This window comes from Equus asinus, chromosome 8 (genome assembly GCF_041296235.1).
Source record: "Equus asinus isolate D_3611 breed Donkey chromosome 8, EquAss-T2T_v2, whole genome shotgun sequence".
NCBI lineage: Eukaryota > Metazoa > Chordata > Mammalia > Perissodactyla > Equidae > Equus > Equus asinus.
The window spans coordinates 79,278,576-79,297,099 of NC_091797.1; the positions used below are offsets into that span (position 1 = coordinate 79,278,576).

Sequence of the window (18,524 nt, forward strand, 5' to 3'; positions counted from 1 at the left end):
GATTGCAGTCTTGTGAGACGCAGAGTGGAGGACCCAGATAGGGGCCTGGACTCCTGGCATAAACTGTGAGATAATAGACGTGTGTGGGGGAAGGCCCTACATTTGTAATAATTTGTGATGCAGCAATAGAAAATGAGGACAGACACTGTGGATGGGGCTCTATGTCCCCAGTCTCTCTCCTCCGGCTGGGCTGGTTCTCCAGTTATCCATGCTCCAGGACAAATACCTCAGACTTAGTGGCTTAAAACGACAGAAACTGTTCATTGCATCTCAGTTTCCATTGATAGGAATTTGAGAGTGGCTTGGCTGGGTGGTTCTGGCACACAGTGACTCATGCAATTGTGTCATATGTCAGCTGGGGCTGCCGTCATCGAGGGTTTGACATTGGGCTGGAGGATCCACTCAAGTTGGTGTTGGCTGTTGGCTGGGGGCCTCAGTTCCTCTCCACATGGCCTCTCCACAGAGATGTCTGAGTGCCCTCATGATACGGCAGCTGGCTGTCCCCAGAGTGTATGACCCGAGAGACCAAGGCAGAAGCCGTGATGTCTTTTATGGCACAGCCCTGGAGGTCATACACAGCCACTTTCAGCATATTTAGTTGGTCACACAGGACCAGCTGGGATTCAGTGTGGGAGGGGACCACACAGGGAGGGTGTGACTGCCAGGAGGCAGAGATCCTTGGAGATGATCCTGTAGGCTGCCTCCCTATCGATCTCCCTTCACCTCCTCAGACACGCTGCCCACTCTCTCAGCTCCAGGCCTTTGCGAAGACGACCCCCTCTGCCAGGTCCAGTCTCTTCCTCTGCTTTCCCTTGCCAGCTCCAGCTTATCTTCAAGGTCTCTGTAGGAGCCAGCCATAGCTTTGTGGGGCCTGAAGCTTATAAAGTTTAGGGCCCTCTTCAAGATAAAGAAGACAAAATGTCTTGCTTTTGCAAATTTTTCAGATCACATGACCATTACTAGGGCCCTTCTCAGTCTTGGAAGGTGCCTGTGCCCACAAAAGTTCCTGAATTTAAGCTTTGCCAGCATCACAGTAAATCCTGTTCAGCGTCTCAGAGGCGATGTCACCTCCTCAGGGAGTGTTCCTTGGTCCCCTAGACTAAGTAACTTTCACTGCTTTGGTCTCTCCATGGGTCACACATACAATTAGATGTTTAACAAACCTTTTGGCCACAAGGCACCGTATCTTATTCAAAAACTCTACGTGCTTTCTCTCAGACACTATTCTAAATGCCATTGACATAATAGTGACCCAGACCCAGACACGTCCCTACCTGCCCTCCTGGAACCTACATTCTGGTGGAGGAAGAGAGGCAACAAACGGGTAAATTACAAAAATCTTTAAAAAGATAATTTCAATTAGTGATGGCTGCAGTACAGAAAGTGAACCTGGGCAATGGGAGACCAGAGAAGGCCTCTCTGAATGACGAGAAGGAGCCAGCCATGGGAGATCTGGGGGGATAAGTGTTCCTGGAAGGGGGCACAGCAAGTGCAAAGGCCCTGAGGCAAAAACAAGGTTTCAGTGTTCAAGATTGAGCAGGGAGGCCAGTGTGGCTGGAGTGAAGGGAGAGCAGGGGGCAAAGAGGATGAAGAGGCAGGTTAAGGTCAGATCAGGTAGGATTTTGCAGATAGGCGAGAAGACTAGGTTTTATTTTTATTAAGGTCAGATTCACATAACATAAATTAGCCATTTTAGAGTGTGCAATTCAGTGGCATTTCGCATATTCACAATGTTGTGCACCCACCACTCTGTAGTTCTGGGTTTTATTCTGGGTCAATGAGAAGCCACTGGAGGGTTCTGAGAAGGGGGTTGAGCGTCTTTAGCATCTGTTCATCTCCGGAGGTCCCTGCTCCTGGGCGAGGTGCGTTTCCAACAGCATTTCCGCTGCCTCCTTCACTTTCTCACAGCAAGACTCGCCCCAAGGCATCTGCTCCCTCTGCTTCCACCGTCTTCCTTCCCTGCTTTTCAGAGCAGACCAGCTAAGGTGGGAGCATGGGGCCTTTCATTTCCAACTTTGAGTGTCAAAAGGCGATTCCACGCAGCCCTCACCCTCTGCCCAGCAGCCTCTGGTCCCGGCACCATCACGGGCTCTGCGGGCAGGTGCCCCATTCTGCTGCTGTGGAGGGTCAGCACACAGCCTACCTGGGGCTGAAGCCCGCCTCTGCGCTTCCGGCCACGCGACCTCGGGCAAGAGGTCTGATTTCTCCACTTCTGACTCTCCTCACCAGTAAGTAGACAATGACAATCCCTGCCTGTAGGGATGCTGTGAGGGTTAAAAGAGGAAATTCGGGCACGTAGTAGGGATGAGGTGAGGGATAATGAGGTAATGTGTGCACACAGTAGGGATGATGTGAGGACTAAATACAGTAATGTGGGCATCCAGTAGGTGCTATGTAAGTGTTTGCTTTAAAAAAAGGAAAAGCCATAAGAGCACAGGATGGAACTCAAAATGCTGCAGGAGCTAATGAGGCTGGAAATCTGGATGTTTATGTGAAGTCAAGAGAGATTTCCAGGGGCCGGCGCGGTGGCGCAGTGGTTAAGTGCGCACGTTCCACTTCAGCAGCCCGGGTTTTGCCGGTTTGGATCCTGGGTGTGGACATGGCACTGCTTGGCAAGCCATGCTGTGGTAGGCGTCCCACATATAAAGTAGAGGAAGACGGGCACGGATGGTAGCTCAGGGCCAGTCTTCCTCATCAAAAAGAGGAGGACTGGCAGCAGGCGTTAGCTCAGGGCTAATCTTCCTAAAAAAAAAAAAAAAAAAAAAAAAAAGAGAGGTATAAACCTAATTGGCAACTAGTTTAAATTTCTATTTAAAAAAAATGTCTGTGGTCCAAAAAAATGTCTGTGCCAGGCTGGGGCTGGGGTCCACCTGGGGCCCAGGGCTTCAGACAGCCCTCCCAGAATTGCTTCCGCTCCAGCTGTGAAGTCTACTGTTCTGGCTTCTTTTCCTGAGAACACCATCACCCTGCAGGTTCCCACGGGCTTCCTGCAAATGCCGCTTATGGGGTGTCTCCCACGTGCTACACCCTTAATAAAAATAAACTCATTAGGACCGTGTGAGGAGGGGACGTGTGTCCCGTTGTACAGATGAGCAAACTGAGGCTCTGTAAGACATGAGCCTTTTGCCCAGAGTCCCCCAGGAGGGATTCGAACTGACTTACCAGACTCCAGGGGCTTCAGCCTAACCACTACTCCACCTTGCCTACTGGGCTTCTCTCTAGCCTCACTCCTTCCCAAATTACCTTTCAGGCTCCAGACAGGCTGGTCCGTCCACCCCAGCGGCCAGCCCGACAGACAGAGGAAGCAGGAAGAGCTGACAGATGAGGAGAAGGAGATCATCAACAGGGTGATCGCTCGCGCTGAGAAGATGGAAGAGATGGAGCAGGAGCGGATCGGGTGAGGCCTGCCATTCCCGGCGTTCCGAGAGGCCCCGAGGCCGTGATGCTCAGGGGCTGTGCTGGGGCGGGGCTGGGCTGCCAGTGGGGCTTGTCATCTGTGACACGCCAGGCCACCCACCCAGGCAGAATGGAATCCTTGTTGCACAAGGGGGCTGGGGACTGGCCTGGGTGGGGGCTTCCTTCCTGGGGGAGGGGGCATCATCTGATGAGGAAATGGGAGAGTGTCATCGGAGGCTGGATGTGTGTGCAAGCACAGGGTGTCTTTGCCCATTTCAGCTACACAGAAATATGCTCTAGAGACGTTGGTCATGTGGATGCTGGAACGTGCAGCCGAAGGAGCGAGTGCATGTCTGAGGGACAGTGCGCAGAATGGCACATTGAAATGAATTATATAAGAGAGCTGGAGAAATCAATCCGGAAAGGGGAGCCAGCATGGGAGGAGGGCCACAGAGGTTAACCTGGTGGGTCTGGACTCGAAGAACCCGGGTTCTGTCCAGCTCCCCGCTTGCCCGCTGTCCATTCTGAGCCTGCCGCGTTGTCTCTCTGAGCTTGGTGTGCCCACTACTAGAGTGGGAGAAATAACAGTAACTATCCCATGGGGTGTTGTAAGCAGTAAGTGAAATGATGCGTGTGCAACCTGGCCCAGGTCCTGGTAATACGTCATGTTTAATAAATAGTAAGAGGAAGGAAAAAATGGGGTTTGGAGGGTAGACATTTAAAAATGTGTATAGGAGAGAAGCAAGGGCTGTAAGAAGGATGTGTGACATGTGTGTCAGAGAGTGACGACATCAGTGAGCAAGGACGGTGCTAGAGAGAGGGAGTGGCGTGTGGGTGGGCTTGAGAAGCGAGGAGCGGGGGTCGGGTGATCATCAGTGAGGAGGAGTGAGAGGGGATGGGAGGAGAGGCCGTCTGTGTGTAAGGGGAGCTCCTGCCCGGGTTGGGAACTTCAGCTGCCCGCATGCCAGGCCCCTAAAGTGGTCCTCAGAGATTGGATCTCCACTGGGAAATGGAGGGGGTCTGGGGTGCGTCCTCCCACCCAGGCCCTTCAGCCAGGGGCAGCCTTTGCCAACTGCTTACAACTGATTTAGGTCCCGAGATACCCGTTTATCTCTCTCCCCACACAGTCAGCTAGGGCTTAACAAGGTTCTTGAGTGGAAAATGATGCTGCGAACATGCAGGAAGTGAGTCCCTTTGCTTTGAGCCTCTGCAGATAATTTTGCTCAGGGCGCGCTGGGGAGATCCAAGGCACTGTTGACAGTTGACAAACACCCACCACAGCCTGTCGGCTTCATGCTCGACCCTCCGTCAGCATCTTCAGGAACTTTCTGAAGGGATGGATCTCGAGAGGCCTGCTTATAGGGTTCAGCTTTTGTTTTGCTTTTTAAAAGATATATCGGGAGTGAGCAGTTGTCTAGGCTGGAGGTCTTGGAACATGTGTGTGAGTGTGAGTGTGTGTATGCGTGTGTGTTCACTTCACCCAACAGTGGGCCTCAGCCTCAGAAAGGAGGGACATGGATGTGAAGGGTAAACGCTTGGAAGCAAGAACTCCCCTCCACCTTTTTCCTGCATGGCACTTGCCACCAGCTAACACATTTTGTGTTTTACACATTTCGTTTGACTATTGTATGTCTCTCCCCGTTAGATTATAGCATTCCTGAGGGTAGAGATTTTTGCCTGTTTTGTTCACCACTGAATCCGCAGAGCCTGGCACATAGTAGGTGTGCAGTAAAATATTTGTTGAGTCAATGAGTGACGATGGCGGACGATGCTGCCCCCAATTTCTTTCTACGTTTCCTGTGGCCAAGAGGCTGGAGAGTCCAGAGTCCAGGTTCCCAGGGAAGGCACTCTGATTGGCTGGCTGATCTCAGGGGCTATCCCTCGTCCAGTGAGCTGTGGCCAGGGGTGCCGGCCGTGTTGTACAAACACAGCCACTGGGCTGCCTCTGGGGGCAAAGTTAAGGGGGTCTCTGTGGCCTGAGCAGATTCCAGCTTGAACATTCTAGAACAGAGTAGGTGGGGTCTCTGCCTTGTCTTCCATGTCTTCCCACATTGCCTCGAGTAACCTGATGACATGGTGGAATAGCCAGTGGTTGATACCTGGGGCCCCAGAGTCAGAGAGATCTGGGTTCAAATTCCAGCTCTGCCACTTACTCCCTGTGTGGCCTTAGGTAAGCCACTTTACCTCTCTGTGCCTCAGTTTCCTCATCTGCATAACAGGGATAGCATGAGCTGTCCTTCTTGGTGAGTGTTTAGTTAGCACATGAAGGATCATCGTGGTGCCTGGCACAGAGCGCATGTCAATGAGTGGTGGCAATCATCTAACAGTGCATTTGCTCAGGAAGCTCAGTTTTTGCCCCTGGCCAAGGCCTCCGCTCTAGAATTATGCGCCGAGACTCCTGTTTGGCGAGCCCTGGAATTCTGGCAGCCCCTGGCTTCCGCGGCAAGGGATCTGAGAGGCTTCCAAGGAAGCAGGGCCAAGCCTTGGTGACAGAGTGTGTCCCTCTGCTGAGATGGGGTGCTTGCCGCTAGAGCGGGGAGGGCGTTCCCGGGGGATTCTGGCTGTGGCCGGTTCCCTGCACCTCCAGCAGCCAGCCCTCGCTGGCAGCATCGCCAGAGGCAAACCCAGCGCTGTTTGTGTCCTGTAAGCGCCAACCCGCCCTCACTCTGTTCTACCCATGGTTCCCTGGAGCGGGATCAGAGCAGAGTCAGATGAACGCAAAGCCACGCATCAGACAAGAAGCGAGGCTGCAAACGGGATGCCGTCAGGGCTCCCTCTTCAGAATCCGAGGCTCTCGGTTAGTGAGGCTTGGCGGCCTCAGTTTCCCCACCCATCCAATGAGGCCGGTCAGTCTGATTCTCAGGACCTTCCTGCTCAGACTCTGTGGCATTTGGGGGTGTCTGGGGGAGGACCCCGTACTGTGTTGCTGGCTGCCCCTCTCAGAGTAAACGAGCTCCTTCTAACTGTTAAAATGGCAGATGTATCTGGGGACCCTTCTGGGTCCAGACACCAGCTCTGTGAGGCTGAAGCTTCTTTTCTATTACACGGGAAAGCCACCTGGGAGAGGTGTGAAATCATTGTTAATAAACGTAATAAATAATCACCATAGTGGGTATCATTTACTGAGCACCTACTGCGTGCCAACCTCTGAACCTAAAACCTTCCTATGGGCTAACTCAGTAACTGCTCCTCTCAACCTTATCAAGTAGGTGGCATTATTATCCCCATTTTGCAGGTGAGCAAACTGAGGCTGAGAGAGGTTAGGTCGCTTGCCCAAGGTCACACAGGGCCAAGATACACAGCCCTGTCTGGCTGACCCTCAGAATATTGCTCTTAACTATTAGGTGTCGTTCCGGAAGTCTTGGCCCCAAACTCTTAGACTCTGCAGAACATGGAAATTTTAAAAGCTCAGGTTTGGAGGAGACGTTTGGGGATCTAGAACCCCTTCTGTGCTGGGCCAGTGATTTCTTCCAGATGGTATTAATCTGTTTGTACCCCCAGAGCTACCAGAACTGGTCTCCAGGCTCCTGGGGCTCTGAGAGTGCGAGGGGAGAATGGCCCTCAGGCCTCCCGGGGGCGCTGCCTCCCTGGGGCAGCTCGGCAGGAGTCAGCCACCCCAGGCAGCCCCGGGGAGCACCAGGCCCTGCAGCAGACCCGAGCTGGTTCTCTCCCTGGAGGCTCATTGCTTCTACCCGAGGGGTTCTCTAAACCTGCACTCTCCCCTCAGCCCTCAACCCAGCTCTGCTCGCTCCAGCATCCCCGGAGGGAGAGACGATGGCCAGAGGGAAACTCATCAAACAGCCTCATTTTGCCCCTGTGTTCTGTGTTCTAGTGCTAAGTGGGATCTCAGAGTTTATTTTGCATGCCCTTCCTGCTGCAGACTTTCTATATTAGTTAGGACATTTCGCCTGCAAGAAAGGAATTTAATCCAGCTGAATTATTTCACCTACTGCTGCCTAACAAAACACCCAAAACTTAGTGACTGAAAGCCACAATAGAGTATTACTTTTCATGATTCTGGGGGTTGGGGATTCTGGCAGGGCTCCACTGGGTGGGTTTTCTGATCCATGTGGCGTGAGCTGGGGTCTGCACTTGGCTGCATTCAGCTGGTGCCTGGGTCCCATGTCTGTGCTTCGTTGCTCTCTAAGTGGTCCTCTCTCTCCATGGGATCTTTTCTGATTCAGTAGCCTGGCCTCAGCTCCTTTACCTGGCAGCTGGATCCCGAGTGAGCAAAGATGGAAGTTGCCAGGATTCTTAACAGCTAGGTACAGACCTGGTAGGGCAGCGCTCCACCACGTTCTGTTGGAGGAGGGAATGGATCCCGTCTCCTGCGGGGAAGAATGACTTACATGTCCAGGGAAGGGAGGCATTTACGGTGACCACCTTTGCAGACTCCAGCACTTTCTGCAAAAAGGAGAATTTAATATCAGGCCACAGAGATATCTCAAGGGATCCGAGAAGGGAACACAGCCTAGCCTCATGAAAGGTCTGCTTCCCGTCCCACATGTTAGAAAATCCTAACCCATTCTATGTCCCCAGTTGTCATAGCTTTTCTTAGTCCTAATTCCAAGTTCCCAGGGAAGAACTCTGATTGGCCCAGCTCACCCTGAGTGCCCACCCCTCATCCAATCAGCTGTGGCCGGAGGTGCCAGGCTGTGCACACACGGCTGGCAGTGCTCATCCTGAGTCTGCAGAGGGCCTCTGTGACTTGGGCAGACACCCATGGCGTGGACAGGGGAGTTTTAGAATGTATTAAGTCTGGAATTAAACCCTTGCCTGGGGAAATCTGTGTTTGCGGATTTTGTTTTTGTTTTTCCCATAGTAGGTCCTGCATCCTTATTACATTTCCTTCTGTCCAGAGCCTCTCAAAGGCGTTTGCTCACTATCCTGCCTGCAGAGGGAGAGGCAGCCAGGTGGCTTCCATTCGAGGTCAACTTCTCTAAACAGATGGGCCCAAAAAAGTAATTAGGATTTGTCATTAACCTGGGTGTCCAGATGCTGTGATGGAGGAGGAAGTCAGAGAGACAGGGGCAGACCTGTTATTGACAGAATCTGTTGGACTCCTAGCACCTCCCATCTCAGTTCCACCATCCTCTGTATTGTTGGCACAGAATTTTTCCAAAATGTGGCCAGAGGGAGAAGTGAGTAATAATGCTTGGAACTTGCTGCTTCTCATTAGGCAGGTGTCTTTCCTGTGGTTCGACAAGCCAACAGTAAGCCAGATGCCACTCTCCTCTTTCTAAAGGACCGCCCAACTTTTTTCTTTTTTGAACTGGAGTCGTAGACATTCTGTGGATAGGGTTCCGGGGTGCTCGAGCCTCCTGATATTATAGACACATTTATGCATGTGCCTATGTACATTTTTTGAGAAGAAATATTCATAGATTTCATCAGGTTTGGGGGAGACTCGGAACGCCCCAATGTTCAGAAATCCTGAGTACCCCAGTTTTCCCAGGGATTGGATCAACGCTTTCTAATGTCCTCCAGACTTAGTACCTTATGGAATCGGCTCGGACGAGATGATCATGGAAATCTGCTTAATTCCTTAATTAGCCCAGTGCCTGGAGAACAAATGAATATGTGTTGAATGAATAATTCACGGTGAGTGAACCCTAAACCCAGCTGACGGAGCCTCTCATGGGATCACTGACCTCAGGGGGTGAGGCTGGACCATGTGGTCTCCGAGACTCTTAGCCCAGGGTTTTTCCAACTCAGCACTATTTACATTTGGGGACAGATAATTCTTTGTGGTGGGACTGTCCTGTGCATTATAGGATTTTTTAGCAGCGTCCCTGTAGTAACCCCCGTCCAGCAATGACAACCCAAAATGTCTCCAGACATCCCCATTGCTTCCTAGGGAGCGACATCACCGCCTGTTGAGAACCACTGCTCTAGCCTTTTGTTGAGTGGTTCAAAAAAGGGAGAAGAAACAAACTCCAGAATTTTCCTGCAACCACACTCACCTTCTGGGGAACTCTTAACAAGAGCCCCACGTGCCGGCTCTGCACTCAGAGCTTAGGTAGATTCATTTATGTAATCCTCACAACGACGCTGTGCATTAGGCCATGTTATTATCATCCCCACTTTACAGATGAAGAAACTGAGGCACAGAGAGTTTAAGCTACTTGCCCAGGGCCACACAGTTAATAAGCAACAGAATTGGGATTACGAACCCAGGTCAGCGGGCTCCAGGGTTAGAGTCCTGTTCTGCTGCTTGAGAGAGACAAACGTTTATGGCAGGCACTGTTAGGAACTTCCCAATATGTCACGTTCCTTTAGTCCTCATAACGTTCTTGCCGAGAGGCACACTGTGGTCTCTCCTTCATGGCCGAGAGGACTTGGAGAGGTAAGACGCACGCTCAGGGGCACACAGCTGTTTCACGGCCAAGTCAGACTCTGAACTCGAACGTGTCATTCCCCCTCATCCTGTTGCCTTTTGGGGTGCAGGTAGGGAGGCAACTGACAGACGCCTACAGGGGTTTCAGAGGTCAGTAATTTACGGGGTGTCTGAGGTATTCACTCAGGTTAACTGTGCCATCTTACACACTTCCTCCTCCAGTGGGATGGTTCATCCCTCTCCCCTGCAATGACCCTTGGGCCCCGCGGCTCAGCACCATGCTCTCTCGACTCTACTTTCTACAACGGGAAAGGGCCAGTGGAGGGTTCAAAAGAGCCCCAGTGGCAAGCACTGCCATGAAATACAGACTTCGTTCTCCTACAGCCGGCGGCAGCATCTGGGCAGCTGGACCTGGCCTCCAATCCCATCTCTGCTGCTCGCAGGCTCTGTGTCCTTGGGCAGGTGACTTCCCCTCTGTGTGCCTCGGTTTCCCCATCTGTAAAAAGAGGATGAATAATAGAACTGATCTCACAGGTTGTAGGCGGCTTAAAGAAACTATATGCGTAGGGTGCTTAGCATAGTTCCTGGGTACCGTTGCTATTTCTGGGTTGGTAATGGCCAGCACCTTGCCTGGCCTTGACAGCCTTGGCTCGGCTGACTTCTCTGTCTTTCTGTCTTGGTTCCCTCGTTTCCAGCTCTGAGCTGGGTGACCCCCTTCCCTGCAGAGCAGAGGCCCAGGCAGCAATCCCATTCACAATCCGTCAAGGAGAGGGGTTAGGATCTACGGCTCCCCGGGTGGCGGCAGTAACCAACAACAGCGAGAATTAATGAGTCTGAGATGCACGCCCCCTGCGTGCCAGCCGCATCGCTTCATGACAGAGCGGCTCGGTCACTTAAGGACAGGCTCCTGAGAGAGCCTGGCACTGGGGCCTCAAGCCAGCCCCCGCCACAGTAGCCGTGTCCCTGTTCACAGCGAGTGGCCCGATCTGAACTTCCGAGAGTGCCAAGTTTAATAAACTTGACGGTAATATCCAGCCCCCCCCCCCCCACCAGCGATTAGGGTGAGGAGAAAAGCAGCATGATTCTGGAATTGATGGAGTGTGTGTGTGTGTACGTGTGTGTGAGAGTCAGACAGACAGAGAGACAACATGGCATCCTCTCTCCCGCTTTGCTGTGTTTTTATGAGTCGTGCAGCCGTGGTCGACCGCTGCTCTAAGGCAGCTGCTCCGGCCCCATGCTGTCAGTGGTGGAAGCCCGGGTTTGGCCATTTCCCTCGCCGACTCAGGCATCGGTGCACAAACCCATCGTACCTTGACAGGCTATCTCTCAGCTCTGCAGCGCGCCACGTTAAGCCTGCTTCCTGGCGCCATCGTAGATCCGTCGACATTCACCGGGATGCTGCGGCTCTTCTGGTTTGTTTGAAAGCTCAGAGCAGTTGCCCGAATGTTTCCGAGGCCAGCTGGGACTTTTTCAGGGAGCCTGAGCTTAGCAAACAGGCACGGTCAGGCCCGCCGTTGGCTTATATCCTTGTCTGCAGAAGGCGGCCAAACGGGGCTGGCCTCCCTGCAAGGGCGGAGGACTGGCAGCCTTGCGTGCATTCCGTATGCAGGTGCCGAGCACACACGTGCATGTGTGTGTGTGTGCACTCGCAGGTGCACATGGACACGTGCCTCTAGCACGTGCCTGTGTGAGTCCCCGTGCCATCCGTGTGTATTTTGAGATGGGCACGTGAATCTCGTCAATTTCCAGTCTCTGCAGCCACTTTAAAAGCTTTAGAAAGACGGATTTCATGGGCAAATTATAGTACTCTGGTTACATAGAAAAAATGTGAGTAAGGGGAGTTATAAAAGCCACAAATTTCCAGAAGAAATGATTAGCAGCAACCATTACTGCGCAGGTACCATGTTCTGGGCATTTTACAAACACTCTCATTTTATCTTTGCAAAAAAATCCTAGGAGGTAAAGACTTTGTTCCCCTAATTTACAGGAGAAAAATGGAGGCTCAGAAAGGTTGAGTAACTCTCTTGAGGTCACAGAGCTAAGAAGTAGCAACGTCCGCATGCGGACCCAGGCAAGCCCGCTCCAGAATTGGCACTCGACACCTGCGTCGTAACTGCCTCCTATTTCTAAATTCTGAAAGTGTATGTGTGCAGGTGTGTGCTTGTGTGTAGGGAGTCTAGGCTTCCCTGGGGTTGAGCACCTGGAAAAGGTGACTTGAACCTCGTGGTGTCCAAAACCTGGCTTTCCTGGTGTCCCAGCCAGGCAGGGAGGAATTGCCCAAACCTGGCCTGGAGAGGAGGGCTGGAGCCTGATTCACACCTGAATGAGGTGGAATCGGATGGGGCAGGAATGCGGGTGTGGTGGGGAGAACATGCCCCCCCATACATCCACATCCCAGTCCCTGAGTACGTGACCTTACATGGCCCAAGGGACTTGGCAGATGCGATTAAGTTAAGAATCTTGAGATGGGAGATTGTCCTGGATGATCCACTGGGCCCAATGTCATCACCTGGGTCCTTGTAAGCCAGAGGCAGGAGGGTCAGAGGCCCAGCAAGATTGGAAAATGCAACTGCTGGCTTTGAAGATGGAGGGAAGGGGTCACAAGCCAAGGATACGAGCAGCTTCTAGAAACTGGGAAAGGCAAGAGAACGGATTTCCCCCTAGAGCTTCCAGAAGGAACGCAGCCCTGCCAACAGCTTGCCTTGGGCCCAGAGAGCCCTGTGCCAGACGTCTGATCTCCAAACTGTTCAGATAGTAAATATGTGTTGTCTTAAGCTACTAAGTTTGTGGTAATTTGTTACAGCAGCAAAAGGAAACGGACACAGGGGTTGGCTCCTTGAAGCCTCTAGTGCAGTGGCATTTTGTGGTCCCCCTCCCGGCATACTCTTTACCACTACTGAGTTAGACACATTCGGGACGGTCTTGTAGTTTCAAGAGCCCTGGTCCCACCTCATGTGTGGACAAAGCCCAAGGACCTGCCTGCCTCCTTCTAACTGGAACCATGGCAGCATCGGAAACTGCCTGCTCCGAGCCTCCAGGGCTCCATTCACGTGTCCACATGTCGTCTCAAAATGCGGGAAGCTGAGCCTCCGCGGCTCAAAGCCGTCTAATGCCGTCACATCACTCAGACTGGAGACCCTGTTTGGAGTGGCCCCTCCCACCGCTCCAGCCTCACCTCCTGCCATCCAGCCCAGCAGCCACACCGAACATCTCGCAGGTCCTTTGCACATGCTTTGCCTTCTTCTCCCAGTGCTTTTCCTCATCCTCTTTAGTGGGTCGGCTCGTCTTTATCCTCGGGTCCCAACTTAATAGTCGCTTCCTCTGAGGCCCCTTCCCGACTGCTCATGTCCCTCCCTTATGAGTTCTCACAGCTGCCTGTCCTTGTCCTTCAGGGTACTTACTAGGAGTGTAATTATGATGCTCTATGTGATTGTTTAAACGATGTCTGAGACCCTCCCTAGAAGGCCAGCTCCACGAGGGCAGGGACCACATCTGTTGTGCTCCCTGTCGGGTCCTCACTGTCTACTTGCCCATGGCAGGTGCTCCATAAACGTTTGTCCAGTGAATGAAGAGCCCGTCTGTGTGCATTTGGACAGCAAGCTCACTCTGAGGTGGGAATGCACTTCCCACCACCTCCAGAGTCATCTGCTGGTGCCCAGAGGAGGGGACAGACCCTTTCTGGCTCCTTTGGGAGCATCGTGGGGAATGGGAGGTGCCCTCCCAACTTCACTGAGTCACCAACAGCTCCCCCCAAGCACGCAGCCCGGTGACGGGTGTGCTTCCTGGCTGCGAGGCAAGGGTCGTAGGTGTAAAGCTAGTCGGGATGTAGAGACAGAAGCAGAGTGACAGCCACTTACAGTGTCCAGGGAATTGGGCACTTAACGTGGAAACATGAGGCAGGCAGACAAAACCGGCCCACCCGTGCAGACAGGTCTTCTCTTAGTCATTGAGGGTCCCTCGATGTCAAAGCACAAGGGGAATTCTCGGTGTTTCGGCCTCAGAATCTGAGGACCCCTGAATGTTGCCCCAGGAGGAAACTTGAGGTGCATCTCATCGAACCCCTCACATTATAGTCTAGAAAGAGGGCGCCCGGGGAACAAAGACTTTTCAAGGTCATTAACTGGATAAAAGGTAGGATTCAAACCCATGTCCTCTAACCATTGGCTTGTTTTCCCTTCCTTCAAAAATGTACTTTCTTGGGGCCAACCCCAGGCTTACTGGTTAAGTTCAGCACTTTCCACTTTGGCAGCCCAGGTTCACGGGTTCAGATCCTGGGCACGGACCTACACCGCTTGTCGGTGGCCATGCTGTGGCAGTGACCCACATACATAATAGAGGAAGACTGGCACAGATGTTAGCTCAGGGCGAATCTTCCTCAGCAAAAAAGCCAAAAAAACCCCAAGCACTTTATCTTCTAATGTAAGGATAATACACATTCACTGTGGAAAGTTAAGGAAGTATAGGGAAGTCCAGCTAATTGGGTTATTAAGGAGAGGGGGTGGTAGAGGCATTAGAGAAGGAAATAGAAGTTACTTATAATCCCACCACCAGTGGTAATCACTCTGAATATTTTAGTGTGTTCCCTTCCTGATTTGTTTGTTTGTTTATTTTGTCCAGTGCACACAAGGAGGATGTCCACATGACCATGTCCAAACCATGCTCACATGCTGATCACAGCTCTGCATCCTGGGTTTGGGGTCTTTTCCCCACTTATAATATGGAGAGCATTTTCCATGTGATTTGTCCCGCAACCTCCTTCCTGCAGCATTTCTCCATGTGTGGCCAGGGATTCACCAGCATCAGGACCCTACAGGGAGCCGCTCCCAAACGCAGATTCCCAGGCCTCACCCCAGCCCCGCAGCATCAGTGTCTGAATGTTGAATGCTCTCCCCAGGTGATCTAGAAGTACACCGTAAATTTTGGCAACATCCCTCCACACAGCAGATCTCAACAGGGCTGCAGGCTGAAATGCTGGTACCCGTGGCTGAGGGGGTTTTGATGGGGCCCCATGCATTGATATTCTCTTAATGATCTCTGGGAGATTGACTTGAATTGAGGATTGAGAGCATCTTCCGTGATGCATTTAGGGCCCTCCTGCCAAGACTGGGAACAACAAACGTGGCTTCTGGGGCAAAGAAGCTGAGCTGCCTTATCACCAGGATAAAGACCCATTTGTGACTCATGATCTCCCGTAACATCATTTCGATTTAGCTTCCTGCAAAGTTTATTTCCAAGTTTATACTCCTTGGCGGTTGGGGCCCTCCATGTTGAGGTCCCAGCGTCTGGGGCTTCAGAGAAGGTGTGCAAGGGGCAGGCTGCTCACCACGGTCTTCGAGCAGAGAAAGGGCTGCCCGTGGCCCCCACACGCTTCTCTCTTTCTTGGTCTGTACCGAATCCACAAATAACAAGGGTGCCCGAGCTGAGACATCTGAATAATGATCTTAAATCTGTTGTTTTTCCGTGCCGTTTGCTGCCACTGATAGAAGCTAATGAGACACTCCTAGTACAAGGCGTGTTAATAGGGCTTTTCGCCATTTAGGATTGAATGGTGGAAGGAGCGGGCATCTTGGTAGAGAGGCTAGAATGGGGGTTTGCAAGTGGTGGGTGAATCCAGGGCCCTTATTTTCTGAGGGGAGTCAGGGAGCCTTCTGAGTTCCCAAGCAAAGCACACCACAGTTCAGAACTGGATCTTTTGTCCCACTCTCTCTTCCCGAGCTGGGTCGGCAAGGCTTGACCTGAGGCAGGAGGCCCTGGGGGCGTCGTGGAAAGAAAGGTGATTTACTGAAGCAGAGAAGTAGATTCCCGCCCTGGCTGAGTGACCTCAGGCAAGCCTCTCACCCTCTCTGTGCTTTGGGACCCCTAATGATAGAGTGGGAAGAACAAACTCTAACCATTTCCTCATGAGGGCAGTGGGGGAAGGAGAAAAGAGGTGAGAGCAAGAAAGTAGGTGTGTACAAGAAAAATGTCACCACGTAATTACCATCCTCGGCCTCTGTTAGCTCACTTCAGTGTCTTATTGAAAGGTATCCTGAATTTCACCTGTTCCAGACAACTTCCAACTGTTTCTTTAAACCATGGAACCAACTTTCCAAAGGAAATCTAATTCAATAGCCCAAACAAACCAAAGTGACAAGTGCAGACAGGCTCTGGCTGAAATGGGGTCTCCTGGCCCCTCAGAATCCTTCCTAACACACCACGACAGTGGGCGGCCCCTAAACTGCCTCGAAGGAACCCTGGGGTGCCATCAAGCACAGTTTGACAACAGCTGGTTTCGCCTAACATCTTCTGTTTCGTAGATGAGGAAATTGAAGCCCAGAGAGGCAAAATCTGGGGGTAAAATCCAGATTTCTCATCTTGACCCATCTTGAGGATTCTTGGGAGAACAAGATGATGGCTCAGCTGGTGGTGCGTTGTGCCAACCTCAGGGAGCGAGAGGCGGGTGGGGCAGAGCCGTCTGGGGCGACAGTGTGTGTGTGACATGGTACTCCCAGTGCTGGAGGGTCCCTTAGGGTGTGGAAGGCAGGGCCACTGAGCAGAGTAGGACTGGACTGCTCCAGAAGCTCCCGTGGCTCTGCTCGGCGGTGGTGGCACGAGGTGGAGCAGTGAAGGACAGGGACTCAGGAGCCAGGCTGCCTGGCTCTGAACCCCAGCTTTCTCTACCTCCCAGCTGTGTGACTTGGGTAAACCTCTTAACCTCCCTGTGCCTCAGTTTTCTCACTTGGAAAATGGAGACAAGAATATTCCTTATCTTATAGTGCTGCTGGAGGGACTCGTTAAGAAAATCCAGATGGAGTGCCTGTCTCCACGCCTGGCACACAGTGAGGGGCTTGGTAAACGTTGGCCACTGTTATTCTGGGTGTTCTGAGACCTCGGATGGGGGCTCGCTCCTGGTTGCTACCGCCTCCATCCTCCTATGAAAGCGATTTCTAGGGAAAACAGGGGGAGGGGGTCAGGGCATGGGGGAGGGGAGAAAGGGAAGAGCGGGCTGCCCTCGGGTCTGCACCCCCTGCTCCCTGAGCAGCTCTGTTCCATCTGGTCACAGCGGGGGCCCCGGAGCCCACAGGCTGCTGTTGGCTCTTCCTTGGGTGCTGAATGGAAGACGAAGGGAGAAGCTGCTGTTTATAACTCGCTAGCAGAGCGCTTTCAGGGGCGGGCAGGAGCGCGGGGGGCCTGTGGAGAGAGTGAGCATCATGTAGCTGCCAGGCAGCGCTGGGAGGGAACCCGCGATGCCCGTGTCCCATCCCAGTGGCTCTCACGCTATCCCACTGTGTCCTCAGCTGGGATCCAGGCCGTGGAGGGCTGGGCAGGGGCCGGCTCCATCCGTGTCCTCTGGCTGTGGCTGGAGTGGGGATAGTGACATCTTGTTGGAGGGAAGGGCAAGGAAGTGACTTCAAGCTGGTGGAAAGTGTCAAAAAAACCACCTGAGACTGGCCCAGGATGCCCTGCAGCTGTGCTTGTTATACAGCCTTGCCATTTAGGGTATGCCCAGGGACCAGTGGCATCATGCGGGAGCACTTGGGAACCTGGGAGCTTTCTAGAAACCCCAGCCCTCCTCCAGACCTGGAGTTTCAGAATCTGCATTTTGACAAGATGGCCACGTGATCTGTGTGCATGTGAAGTTTGAGAAGCCCTGATGTGATGCACATGAAACCGGCTTCTAATTTTGTCTCTGCCACTTTCTAGCTGTGTGACCTTGGGCAAGTCATTTAACTTCTCTGTGCCTTGCTTTCCTCACGCATAAAATAGCAGTGTCTACCTCCTAGGGTTGGGAGGCAAAGCACTTCGTACCCTGCCAGGCGTATCGTAAGTGCTGTATAAGTACAAGCTGTCATCATAAGTCACTTGATGCTCAGGTCAGCCTGCGCTGGCTGGATACAAATGTGGAAAGTGGGCTGCCCTCATTCATTCATTCATTCACTCATTGGTTCAACCATCGTGTGTGAACACTCGCTCTGGGCCAAGGGACATAGCAAGGAATGGGACAGACGAGGTCCCTGACCCAGGACCCCATAGTTCAAGGGGCAGCCAGAGATGGACTCACAATTAACTAAGTAGTCAATGTGGATAATCTCACAGTTACTTATACATGTGACAAGCGCTGTGCGGAAGTACAGGGTTGGTATTAGAAGAAATAAAATGGATGGTCAGAGAGGCTTCCAAGAGGAAGTGATAATTCAGCTGGAATTTTGAAGCATGAGGGGAATCTTGGCCGGTAAAGTAGGTATGTGTGTGTGTGTGAGAGAGATCACAAATACGTGTGTTGGGGTGGAGACTGTATTCCAAGCACAAGGAGCAGAATGTGCAAAAGTACTGAGGCAGATAGAACTGGAACTCCAAGACCTGAGTAACCAGAGCAATGGTTCTCGATCTTGCGTGTGCGTCAGGATCCACAGGAGGCCTCGTTAAAACAGATTGTTGGGCTCCACCCTCAGAAACTCTGATCCAGTTAGTCTGGGGCAGGGGCCCAAAGATGTGTGTTTCTAACATGTTCCCAGGTGAGCCTGATGCTGACGGTCTGGTGAGTACACTGAGAGAACCATTGAAGGAGAGCATTGAAAGCAAGACCAAGAGGGAGGGGGCTGGCCCGGTGGCGAAGCGGTTAAGTTCACATGTTCCCCTTTGGCGGCCCGGGGTTCACTGGTTCGGATCCCAGGTGTGGACATGGCACCGCTTGTCAAGCCATGCTGTGGTAGGCGTCCCACATATAAAGCACAGGAAGATGGACACAGATGTTAGCTCAGGGCCAGTCTTCCTCAGCAAAAAAGAGGAGGACTGGCAGTAGTTAGCTCAG

The 18,524-nt window shown here is 52.4% G+C and overlaps 1 protein-coding gene across 4 annotated transcripts in view; it reads left to right on the forward strand.

The window, feature by feature from the left end:
* Positions 1 to 18,524, forward strand: part of RPH3A (rabphilin 3A) — a 255,820-nt gene that overhangs the window by 204,000 nt on the left and 33,296 nt on the right. For 3 of the 4 annotated variants that reach the window (XM_070516106.1, XM_070516107.1, XM_044775847.2), the window contains one exon: positions 3,251 to 3,397. In XM_070516106.1, coding sequence (XP_070372207.1) covers positions 3,251 to 3,397 — 147 coding nt within the window. Of the gene's footprint in view, positions 1 to 1,736; positions 2,229 to 3,250; positions 3,398 to 18,524 lie in introns of those variants that run through there. The other variant, XM_070516108.1, reaches the window with a different exon arrangement.